The 13,422-nt window shown below is 32.4% G+C and overlaps 1 protein-coding gene across 3 annotated transcripts in view; it reads left to right on the top strand.

The window, feature by feature from the left end:
• Positions 1–13,422, top strand: part of LOC145690499 (band 3 anion transport protein-like) — a 484,586-nt gene that overhangs the window by 379,270 nt on the left and 91,894 nt on the right. For all 3 annotated transcript variants that reach the window (XM_081765430.1, XM_081765431.1, XM_081765432.1), the window contains 2 exons: positions 8,248–8,365; positions 11,742–11,905. In XM_081765430.1, the coding sequence (XP_081621556.1) occupies positions 8,248–8,365; positions 11,742–11,905 (282 nt within the window). The remainder of the gene's footprint in view (positions 1–8,247; positions 8,366–11,741; positions 11,906–13,422) is intronic.

Here is a 13,422-nt window from a genome sequence, read left to right as displayed (position 1 = left end):
AGTTCAGGGTTTTTTTTTTTTTTCCTTCTGTTCCAGTATAAAACTTACATTTATATTCTTACACTCAAACATGGAATAGTGATTGTTAAAAACTGTAATTTGATCAAGTGTGCTTACATTGGTATTAGCTCTAATAATGCATTATTTTCTAAGTGTTAATTTTTGGAAATTTTTCAACGTTAGGTGTCAAGTATGTATTTTTTAACGTACTTTATAGTTAAGTATGAGATAATACTTAAAAATTAAGGATATCTATTTTAATGAGATGATTGTCTTGATTTTTCATGTTTTCTGGGACTTTTGGGCTTGATAAAAGAAGTTTCAAAAACAGCAGATGCAGTTGTTTACTGGAATTTATGTTTGAAGTTAATTTAGTATCTGTAGTGTTGTACTACCAATAGAGAAGAGGAAAAATCTCACCTCACTAGATGTTTTCATCTCCAAATATTATGAACATTTTGTTGCATGGAAGGAAACTATTCTAACTTATTTATCCAAATCCTTGGATCAGCAGTGTTTCACCAAAATTAGAAAAATATTTTCTGCGTTTTTGTTAGCAATAGAGTAATATGTATTTTACTACGATTTTACTTAATAATAATAATAATAATAATAATAATAATAATAATAATAATAATAATAATAATAATAATAATAATAATAATAACACATTGTGATGATACGATGAAGCTTTATTTTTGTTTATTTAAAGCCTTTTTTATAATACTTTATAAGCTGTGTGTTCGTATACCATGGTCTTTACAACAACAACAACAACAACAACAACAGAAAGAAAAAGAGAAAAAAAGACTGGTCAGTAGAACCTGTCATCTCCATGTATGAATTTAAAAACAAGAAATTTACAGAATTAATTTAATACTAATGGGTCGATTGACAGTCACTCGGCAGTTCTGCAGATGTCGGGTCATTTTGGCTAAAGTTTGTTGATTGCCAGACACACTAAAAACTCCAGTTTTGTGTGCCTTCTGTTGAATGTAATTCCTTGTTCAGACAATCAATACCTCAGTCGTTAATACTATATAATTTATATAACATGACATGAGTATCAAGTTCATGTCCTAGCTTGTTGATTTAGTTTCTTTCGACAGAATACAGAATAGGACCAATTCAATTTAAGGGTGTGAGGCAGTTAGGCAGCTACTTGAACTAAGAACTATTGGGCTCCAGCTTCTACCTTTGGTTATAAAATCCATCTACACTTCTGTTCTTAGGTAACATCTTCGTCTAGACAGGAGTAATATCCACTACTGCTTTTATACTATCCACCAATTGTAGTATTTCACCACGTGTCTCGTTTTCCTATTTCCCCTCCACCATACGTTTGCTCAAAATGTAAATTTTTCTCTAACAATGTCCTAACGATTTTTTAAAAGTTATCATTCCCCCTATTTTCAATGTATGACATTGATTTTTGGTTCCAAGTAGCTAAGTTTTGCATTCTTAACAAACAAATATCCGAAAATGTTATTCTGTTTTGCAGCCTTTTCGTAGTGTCCATGCTTCTGTTTTGTACAGTACAGCACTCAGCATTTCGTTTACATTTCAGATCTCCATTAATAATACTACTAAGGTATTAAAAAATAGTCTCACATTATACTTTCTTAACTTAGACTTCTGTAATTGTCATAACTTCCATCGTCTCAAAGTCACAGTTGCTTTCGTTTTTTTCATACATAGTTATATATTTCTTTTCATATCTTATCATTTTCACAGCTTTCTCTGGTGTATTTTAATAACAGTAATTTTCTAATCGGATTCCGCAACAACACCCATATCAATTGCAAAGCAGAATATTAGTCCTTGTCTCTCCTATCGTATCAGCCTCTTCCCTATTCAAATGCTTTGCCATTGTCCTCGACATTAAATGACAGTGAGAGATATTTTTCTTAAACCCGTCCTCTAAATCCATTTTCCTCTGTAATTTATTTATTCTATTCTGATTTCTAATGATTTGTTCATATGCAAGTTTTTTCCGAGCCTTTGATCATTCCATTTCATTTCAAGCTCTTTTAGTACCCTCATCAAGGATACTCAGTTCACAGAATTAAAAGCCTTTCCTAAATCAACGAAAAATACATACATTTCCGTTCTCTTAACAAGCTTTCACCTAATACTGATGGAAACTACTTTCATTTCTAGCGCCCTTTTTTCTTTAAATCAGAACTCCTTTTTTCAACGTATAACTTCGTCGTCCATATAAGCGAAGTGGACTTTTAGCTGCGTTCGATATAAAGCTAATAATTTCGTAGTCCTCAAATTTTGTATTCGATTTTTAGTAACCTAACTTTCTGTATGAATTCTTATGCCTACACACTTGTCATTTGATCATTTCTGGGTATCTTTTCTCTCTCTCTCTCTCTCTCTCTCTATATATATATATATATATATATATATATATACAGAGAGAAAGAGAGAGAGAGAAGCGCTTGGCGCGATATAGTCCTATGCCATATTTGGATGATTTTTGAGATAAACGACAATTAAGTTGTCAAAAAATTCCATAGATCATAGTTTCTCTTTTTGCTCAGTAAAATCTATTATAAAAGATGGCCTAACATTTCTTCTACCAACAGAAATATAATTTGAATCTATTTCGGCATTAGTTACTGAATAAATGTAAAAAACAGTAAGGCTAGGGTTGAAAACTCTGGCATAGCACTATATTGCTGCTAGACTTTCTTCATAAAAAATGGAATTTTGTAAAATAGTCCTATGCCACATAATAATAATTCCGAGAAGCATGTTAAATAAGGTTTTAGAATAATGAATCATTACTAGAGCAACCCACATGATGCTTTATTTTTTGTTTAAGTTTGCTTTATTTTTTTTCCAAATTATCCTTTATTATGCTTTATTGTTAATTTCAGTCATTGTTTTGCATTAATCGTGCATAATGTATGATATTTACTATACATTAAATATTCTAAATATCTTGATATATTTATTAATATTTTATGCAACCAATTTCTTTCATATTTAATGAACTTTCTACTTAATGCACTGTAAAGAAATATGCTTTACTCGAGTCAGTTTTCTATCACTTGTGTGCGCCTTAGAGGTGCACATATACAGAAAAGAAAAGTAAAAGATACTACCAAAAAGTACAGAAAGTGCTCAAGTTCAAGAGGTACACATAATAATATAGTGTGGGGTTCTTGTGTACTATTCATTGTTGGCGGAAAGTTTTCTTCTTCTTTTCCTTTTTTCTTTTCTCCACATCAAAGGATTACACCGAAAAGTTTACAGAAATAAAAATAAGCTTTTCATTGATGCATTGTTATGTTATCAATGATTTTGCATTGTAAATATTTAAATATATATAAATACAGTATGTTAAACTTGCAGTTAAACAGAATTTTCCAAGAATTGTGTTATATATTTTAAATTATGCTTTATGCTTTATTTTCTAAAATTATGCTTTATTATGCTTTTAAAATTAGTTTCTTCTGGACCCTTAGACAATTACAACCATGTTCAAGGTACCAACCATATGTGTAAATTGTTGTTATGCTTTTGGGTTGCACTAATCATTAACACTTTAGTATTTTGTCTTCAAAATATATTATTGATAGAGACGTTAATGCACAAATTGCCTGAACTTAGAACTAAGTTCGAGAAAGTGAACCTAATACGGCAATCTGCACTTTTCTTCGTACATATTTATCCCACTTTACGTGTGTAAAGACTAAAACGGTTGACAAAATATGATAAAAACGAACGTATATTGAGCAATTTGAAGTAAGAAAGTTCTTGGTAAAGGAACACTATGAGAACAATTGAGGGAATAAAATAAATGGTAAACTAGTGAAGTACCCCTTTTATGGGTATATGGATAAGTGTTTCGAACTTTTTCAGTAGATACCGAACCATGAACATAAATTTTAATAATATTTAACACACTGGGACATCAACAATGTTTGTTCAGCATGAGCTTTACGTGTATGAGTGTGCTTGGTAACAGTAATACTAGTCAGTATTTCTATTGTGTTTAGCTTTTCTTCTCATTTAAAGAAAATTTTACTCTACACTTAGAAGGCTATCCTCGTCTTCATCATGTTCATTAGTTGCTTTATTTTGGTCACGGATGGTTAAAGCGTTGAAAAACGGGTGATGCACTGCTGGAAATAACTAAACTAAATAAAATAACTGAATGGAAATAGCTAAGCAAAACTAAATTTTAAAAAAATGGGATAGACATCTTTTTGTAACACTACATTTAAAAGTTTTCAAGTTAATAAATTGCGTTCAGTTCCTGTTCTAATTCAACACACAAACGGCCCCTTTTGTGTGCAATCAACGATTTTCCCACGAAACGAAGAATAATGCATGGAAACGAAGCTGAGAAACACTAATGCAGATGCAGTTTTAAACAAACCTTTCAGCAACATAGTTCTAAGCCCACGTATTTTTCACTAACGTATGACTCCTATAGTAATTAACTTTCCATTGTTCAGTGGTGCAAATACCTTTCATAATCTTGGAAGGTAACATCCAATCAAGAATTTGCTTTCTATTTCAATAGTCTATTAATATTATTACTATTTCAAACATAGGACGGGTTCAAGCGGGATCACACGAAGGATTTCAGAAAATAGTCCAAAACCACATTTTATTTTAAAAATCTTAACTCCGGTTCGCTTTCTTGAAACAAATCTTAGTCACTGGAATCCAGGGAACCTTCTTCGTCACTACTGCCAGTAATTAATCAATATTATTTTCAACATCCACGTATGACGATCTTTTTCTCGCACGTGTTCTTGAGTTACTTTCGTCCCGTTGAGCCATATTGCCTCGATACGTGGTATAGGCTATTCTTGCTGAAATGTTTTAGTGCCACATGTGTGAGTCAAAAAGGAATAGTAGCGCTTGTGCTACCATTTATTAACGTTTCTTGAAAATTTTTACTGCCAATTGAAAGCACTCCAGATGACAACCCACAAGGCACCCTTAGTTCATTTTCGTCCAAAGTGTGGCATAGGACTATATCGCGCCAAGCGCTTCATATATATATATAATATGTGTGTGTGTGTGTGTGTGTGTTTATTCTTCATTTCAGTAAATTCCTCGAACTTATCTTTCAGTATAGCAAATACTTGGCAATTATCATTTACTTTGTTTTCCTCTTAAAAATCTAAAATATATAGTTCTTGCTCTCAAACAACTTTTCAGTGCATCCTCTCTATGTTCCTCAAGATTCATCTCGCTCAGTACAGACTCTTCTATTCTTAATTTCTAGAGTAATTTCACTTTGCTTCCTTTCCATTTCCCTTGAATTTACCCTCGTAAAATTTATTATTCAAATTTTCGTATCCTGTTACGTGCTCCGTGTCATAACATTCGCATCTATTGCATATTCACTGTTTTTATTCATTTCTCTGTAATTCGCTGTCCCACTTTATATATATTCTTTTCCTTCTTCACTACACTTTGTTTCAACATTTTTCTCTCTTCAATTTTCCCCCTTTAACCCAGATTAACTGTATTCCTTTTATGATATTGCACCGTTAAATGACGCTTACTAACTTCGAAATAGTCTCACTACAAGTTAGGTTCTGTCTCTCTTTCCTCTCAAGTGATTTTTTTTTTTTTTTTAAACCTTTTGTTATATATTTTCTCGTCTCCTATTTTTCCTTCTGGCTACTAGCTACATTTTCAGTTGGGTTCTACTTCAACCGTGAAAGATTGTGGTCTGAGAACTCTCGCATTCTTTCACCGTAGACGTGTATCATAATTTTATACGATCACTGGTAGATCACTAGCTATAAATTTAGAAGTGTTCACATACTACGATTCATAGATAAGCTCTTCGTCTTAATAGGAAGTATACACTTTAATTGTAGTGTCTCCACCTCCCTTGTTTGCCCTCCAGCATACTTCTTACCATGTCACTCAGAATTCACTTTTTTCTGCAACAGTATCATATCTGTTTAACTATATCAAATTATATTCTTTTTTTCCTGTTGTTCTTAATACTTTTCACAGACTTTGTTCCAACTAGCTAAGTTTCTCCTCCTCTTTGACATAAAAATTCTCAAACTTTTGTTTCGAACCTATCCTGTCTCATTGTATAATCTGTTTAATGTGTGTGTGCTTATCGAATGAAAACATTTAGGCCTTTCTTCTTGAGGTGTTTGGTTTAATATTAATTTGAAATTTAAACATCTTATAAATATAATAACTAACCAAGCTTTTAAAATGCTGGGATTTTATTAAGAGATGAAGTCGTTATTTTAAAAATCAAGGGACTATTTTATCGTTTATAATGCATTTGTTCGATCGAAACTAGAATATGCATCTATTGTTTGGGATCCATTTTATCAGTGTAGGAAACAGCAAATAGAGAAAGTTCAGAATAAGTTATTGAGATATACTGCGTATAAAATACATGGTATTCAAACTCGTTATGTTCCTTATGATGAACTTTTAAAAAAAATCAAATTATTGTCAGTTGAAAATAAGAGATTTATACAGCGAGTACTATATCTTAAAAATTAATTGATAACAAGGAAGATAATGTATTCTTAATAAGTAGACTACCATTTTTTATCCTCAGCAAAATCTGAGAGGTAGACATGTTTTTTATATGCCTGAAAACAGAATAAATGTGAACAAGAATTCACCACTGTGTAAATTATGTGATGCAGATAACGAAATTGAGTCTATGGATTGGATTTATTTCAGTATGAATTTAAGACCTTTAAGCGAAAGTGTTTTCAATTACTAAATGATAAATTGTAGAATATTTTTGTACAGCATATGTAAAGAGAAAAAAGATTTATAGTACTATTTTATGTTACCAATGCTAGTTCCGTATTTGGAGTTGGGTTGCATATCCTTTGATAATGGTGTATAAACTTTGTACTTTGTAATTGCCTTTGGGTGTAAAGTACAGTCACGAAAGAAAGTATTCTTCAGTTGACAAAATTTCTTTTCCTAATAACTCAACAAAAAAATAACCTAATAGAGTACCGATTTTTGGCAAGTTATCAAGTTATAACTATTCTAAGGATAGCAACAAAAAGATCCAAATTAATCCATTTGTTCCCGAGTTATTGACAAAAGAAAATTTGTCAACTGTCAAATATTTTCAGTAGTAGTAGTAGTAGTCTTAGTAGTCGTAATCGTAGTAGTAGTAGTAGTAGTCGTCGTCGTCGTAGTAGTAGTAGTAGTCGTAGTCGTCGTCGTCGTCGTAGTAGTAGTAGTAGTCGTAGTCGTCGTCGTAGTAGTAGTAGTAGTAGTAGTAGTCGTCGTCGTCGTCGTAGTAGTAGTAGTAGTAGTAGTAGTAGTCGTCGTAGTCGTCGTCGTCGTCGTCGTAGTAGTAGTAGTAGTAGTAGTAGTAGTAGTAGTCGTCACTTTTATAGATTGAACCACATATTTTCTGTTATTAGCGACTGTTGGTCGGCAAAAGTACCTCAATTTCCCTCGCCTTTCTGTTTCTTATCCCTAAACCGTATTTACCTATTAAATAATACTCCCTACCCTTTTGCCACAAAAGCATTTATATCATTATCCAAGGCTTTGGATTGGATATTGTAACAAAAGAAACACTGACCAAAGCTTCAACACACACTGTATTTTAAACTATGATCTGAAACTGTAACACATTATAGTTTAAAATACAGTATGTGTTGAAGCTTTGGTCAGTGTTTCTCTTATTTATATCCTCTATTACAATTACACTTGGGATTCTTTTGTACCTATTTATGATGATATTCTCTCATAAATTTCTTCTACAATTCTTAAATAAATTATTAGTTCCAAGGTGTAGGAGATATAATGGATGAAGGTTGAAAGTGCTTACCTGTTATTTATAAATATAATAGATAGGAAAAAGAAATAAATGTTCCGTATGTATAAAGTATGTTATTCATTTAAAGAAGAAAGAAAATTGAATAAAATTTTAAGACAAGAAAAAGTGGCATAATTCTTCATATTACCTTTAAAATGTATCGAGTTTCGTGTAGTTCCACAACTGCTTTACAACAGGTATAACATTAGTTCGTTCTTCCCATTTCTTTACCCTTTCTTCGCAAGTAGTTTCAGCTATGATGCATTTCATCTTCTACACTGTATTTGGGGAAAACGGAATCATGTCCATCTGTCCCCTCGGCAGAGACCCCCGTGCTTGATTATATGAAATTTCTTGCCTTAAATTTTGTCTTAGCTGTATGTGAATATGCTGCATTACAAATGTTAAATTACTGATTCCGAACTGTTGTATTGTAGGTGGCATTCAAGAAGCAGCTGAAGATGATACAGCACAAGAGACTGAAGCAGAAGATAAGAAGGAGGCGAAGAAAGAAGCATCAGATAAACCAGAAAAGAAATCCAGAAAGCGGCATAGGTATGCATGATATTTTCAAATATTGTATACTGACTTTTTCTCTCCTAAGAGAAAAATATTTTTTGAACACGTTCTTTTCTATGGTCTATTTCTATGGCAAAATACTTTTAAAACTTACAAAACTGTTTTATGCATAAAGTGAAGTATCGCATTGTCATGCAAATACAGTGGCCAAAAGCCAATGTATTACGAAGAAGGAAATTTGTTTTGATCTTTGAAAGTGTGTTGAACATTCATAAGTAGTATCTACCTAGGTAGTGACTAGGATCCCACAATTTGGGATCACTCTTATAATTCTCTCTCTCGTTATTTGAAAGCTCACATATATCTGGATAATCAAGATCTGAAATCGTGGGCTTTTGTAGGTCCTTTAGTGCTCTAGCCCAAATTTCTATCATCTTCCAGAAATTAAAGTTGTATTACTTTCTAGCAGCTTTTAAAAATAAGTCCTACTTTTCAATATTCTCATGGCATTTATGCTTAATTTTTCGTAACGCTGTAGCGTATACCGGTCTTTTTTTTTCTGTCCGGGACAATAATTGTTGACACTTTTTTTTTTGCAAAAATAAATAAATAAATAAATAAATAAGTAAAAGTAAGGAAGTGCTATAATTCTTTCTGTTTAAGCATTCTTTCTGTTTGATGTAGCAGAATTGAGTATAACTGTGCGTGAGTAGGATGCCAGGCCCAATTTGCTGAGTCAATTAGGAAAAAGGACTTCAATTGTGCATATTTAGTTATAGTGTAGAAAGAATGCATGTAAATTGAAGTATACTGTGAATATTGTAAAAGACTATAAAATAAGTATAATAAAAGAAGCTTTAGCGAACTTTCGCATCACTCATCATCTAAACTTCATCTTTCTTCAACTGATTACATTTTCAGTGGACTTCAAATACAGGTTCAAAAGACTGAGAAATCCACTATCTCAAGAGATTTCAGCATTTCATCTTTCAGTGATTCCAACCCTTGAATTACTTCATTTTCGGTAGTCACAACGAGATAATGTAACAAACTGACCTTGAACTCGTAATGAAAGTTCCTTTTTGAAACATATTGAAATACTGTGGTTAATTTTGATCCTAACTGTTGAAAAGGTTACAATTCAATGGCCAAGTAAAAATATAGTTTGTCACAGGTCTTCTCAAACGAAACCAAAAGATAGAACAAATTAGCGTTATAGAAAGATAGTGCAGTGTGTAAGACAGTCCTTTTTGTGAACTCTTAGCAAGTTTCATTTCCTAGTAGATGCATTACTACCATTTGAGAAGTTTTTAAAGGTGTGTTAGAAAGAGGACGGACTAATTTATGTACTTCGTGAAGAAGTTTCACCCTTGCCCAGAATTGGTTAAATTGCTTCGTAAAAGCCAGGAAGTATAGTTCAAAGCTTGTTGAAGGACTTGTTCAAATAAATTTTCTAATTTCATATCAAGGGTAAAATAATACTGAGCTAGGAGTAGGATGAAAAACAAGGAAAATTTTAGAAAAAATATTAAGCCTGAAACTCAGTCTATTGTTTTGAATGAAATGAGACTTTAAAAAAAAAAAAAAAAAAAAAAAAAAAAAAAATCAGAAGACCACATAACATCCCCTTAACAAACTACGATTGATTAATCCTGTTGCGGAAAACAATCGCTGTTTAGATTATTATATCTTACATAAAAGATGACCTTCTACTTTACCTTTGAATTATCTGCTTTCTTACGTGTTTACCTTTGCAAGATTATTTAGTTTCTTACGTATGAAAAGTGTCACAAAGTAAACAAAACTTTTTTTTGAGGGCCAAGGAATGATGAAAAATTTTCAAATGAGGAGGCCTGACATGAGTTTCCTTGTGTGCCTCGAGAGAAAAAGTAGCAAGATTTGACAAACTCTGAGCAGACATTTTGTCTTTGAAAACATATCTAGGAATAGAAATAATTTCTGAGCTGTAAAGATTGAGAAGACCATTCTTGTACTTTCACGTAGTTATACTGACTTCGAACGAAGATTTTCTTAGATATGCAACTACTCCTGAAATATCACTTCTCTTAGCATCATTAGTCAGTAGTCTTCAGATTCCCAAAGATGGAATGAGATCGTACAGAAATCATTATATCAAGTTACAAAAGATTTTATCCAAAGAAGTCGCAATGCATACAGGTCAGGTAGAAAAGGAACGATTATTGACTGAAGAAAGAAAAGGCGGAAAGAAAAAGAAAGATTGAAGCAAGTCAGCGAGAGAGAGAGAGAGAGAGAGAGAGAGAGAGAAAAAAAAAAGAAAGAAAGACAAAGAGAATTTCGAGCTCGAATCAGTTTAAAGTAAGGAGAACAGTTAGGAAATTAAGGAAACAGCTTGAAAAGAACTTTGCAATAAAAGAGGAATATTCGCCGATTCATAAGGAAATTGCTATACTGTATGTTTTTTCTACATAAACTACCAGTTTAACAAAAGTCTCCTTCCAATATTGAATCCTTGTACCAATAGTGTAAAATGCGTTCCTGAAATGATTCGATGTTCATCTGAGTAACTTAACCTGGTGATATGGCTCAAACCGTTCAAGAAAACTTTAAGACTCAATTAATGGAGGTAGTGTCTTCAGTTATCTGAAGCAAATGAGAGAATAAAATATTGATGGGACAAAAGTTGGCCAAGTTAGCTTGAAGCTGCGTTGATGAAGATTGAAGAGAGCAGATCATGTTTGAAATGAATAAGGAACGAGCAGAAAGAGATTGAAAAGAACAAGAGAACACTGTTGCATTACTTCTCCAAATCATCACAGAACAACAAAAAGGTAAAAATAATGTATGCTGGCAGAGAGAGCATAATACAACGTGTATAGTATATGGTCTGTGTCAAGGAATCTGAAGTTTTTTCGAATTATTCTTAATGTATAGAAGTGAATTTAATGATCTGTGTTAAGAGCTTGAAGTTTTTCGAATTAGTTGTAATGTGTTCATTATAGTGTGTAATAATACAAGAATTATCAAACATTATGGAAGAAAGTTCATATATATCTATATCTATATCTATATATATATATATATATATATATATATATATATATATATATATATATATATAATATAAACCCTGTTTAGAAAGGATGTATACTAGTAATCCTATTTACTTTTTGACCTAAAATTCCTTCTTCCCCTGCTTTATCATTAAAAGTACTTTAAATCTTAGATAATCTCGTTTAATAATTTTAAAATAATATGTTCGACAATACTCTATCCAGGTCAAGTTCAGTGATCTTCAATGGAATTTGTGTCGGGAGTTTTTTTTTTAAAACCCTTTGTTAGAAGTACATATAAAAATAATAATGGTAATTACAGTAAATATGAATTAACATAGAAGTAAGTGATTATCTATTCAATTTTATATATGGTTTAGGCACCATCACTACCACAGATTTCGCAAGTACAGTCTTCAGGAAGATCCCCAATGGCGTATGCGAGTAGGCTCGGAGTTTGACGTTGGGGAGAATCGAAAAATATCAATTGAACCAGATGACGAAACCTCAACGCTTCAAGAGATGGACTTGGATGAACTGGCTAGTAAGTATATCATTCCGCTTCACTCGTTTGTATTCGAACTCACCGCATAATTTTCTGTTGTTTACTGCCAAGTTGTACACTTAGTGCACTTGACGAAGTTTCGCTGAAATTGCACCTATATCAGGAAATAGTGCCTTGTTTAATATTAATAATTCGTCAAAATCTGGTACACAGTGCGTTCAAAAAGTTCCAGAACTACCTCGAAATAATATACTTACTGATGCCAGAAAAAATATATTATCACGTTAGTTTCCTACATACATCCCTTCCCGCGCCACACACTCGCGGAACTGGTGGTAGAGGCTCTGAAATGTCCTAAGGAAGTTTTCCACTGGAATGCTGTTCAACACCGCCGTCACAACCTCAAAATGTTCTCACTTGAGGGCAGATTTGAGCTTGGGGAGCGTTGGGGCCAAATCAGGCGAATACTGGGTGTTCAACGATTGTGATATTCCTTTCACCAAAAACTGACGTACAAGAAAACTGGTGTTGGCCGCTTGGACCAAACTTTGCTTGTACTAAGACGATCATATCAATACGTGTTCTGCATCATTTTGTATGTTTCAATCTCGGTTTGACTGTATTTAAAACGAAACTTGATTGCAGCACGTTGCTTCATTCTCTCGACACTGACAACGAATAAAGGAACTCAAAAGTGACGACGAAGCTGAACAGCATTCCAATCAACGTCTTTCCTAGGGCGTTCCAAAGCTTATATGACCTGTCCCGTGAGGGTGTGGTGCGGGAGGGAATGTATGTAGGAAACTAACGTGGTAATCAATATTTCTGGCATCGTGAAATATTTTATTTTGAGATAGTCCCGGGACCTATTGAATGGACTCTATATTGTTTTAAAATTTAATTTAATAATGCATTATCTAACTTTTCTTTTTCTCTCTTTTTTTTAATCCTATCGCTTCTTATTTCTGAAACATATTCTTAATTCTATTTGTTACTTTTGTGTTTCTATGTTTTTGTTCCTTTATGTGCTATTTCTTACTTCCTCGGATTTTTCATGTCTTCGAGATAGCAACATTTTGCAATGTGTTCATAATACTGTACGTGCTTCTTTTATCGTCTTTTATTTTCATTTACCGGTGACAGTTTATGATTTATATGGAGCGAAAACACTGTAGCTAAAATATTGCTGAGATAAATAAAGGTAAACTTTTTGTTTACATTTTAAAAAAAGATGTTTTTTTTATTGTTAAAATAAGTTATGAGAATAAAAATCCAGTGAAAAGATTTAACCCAAGCCAAAGGGATCGATATAAGTGTGTGTATATATATATATATATATATATATATATATATATATATATATATATATATATATATATATATATACACTTATATCGATCCCTTTGGCTTGGGTTAAATCTTTTTCCCATATCACTAAAGCACAATAAATATTATATATTCAGTGCAAATAAGATTACAGGTCCCATTGTCTTTAAGGGTATTTAGAAAAATTCTCAAAAGGAACTGTGGTCATATAGCCTGAAACAGTCATTTTT

The sequence above is a fragment of the Thermobia domestica genome, chromosome 7 (assembly GCF_964235325.1).
Source record: "Thermobia domestica chromosome 7, izTheDome1.hap1.1, whole genome shotgun sequence".
Classification (NCBI taxonomy): domain Eukaryota; kingdom Metazoa; phylum Arthropoda; class Insecta; order Zygentoma; family Lepismatidae; genus Thermobia; species Thermobia domestica.
This window is presented reverse-complemented; position numbering and strand designations above follow the sequence as displayed.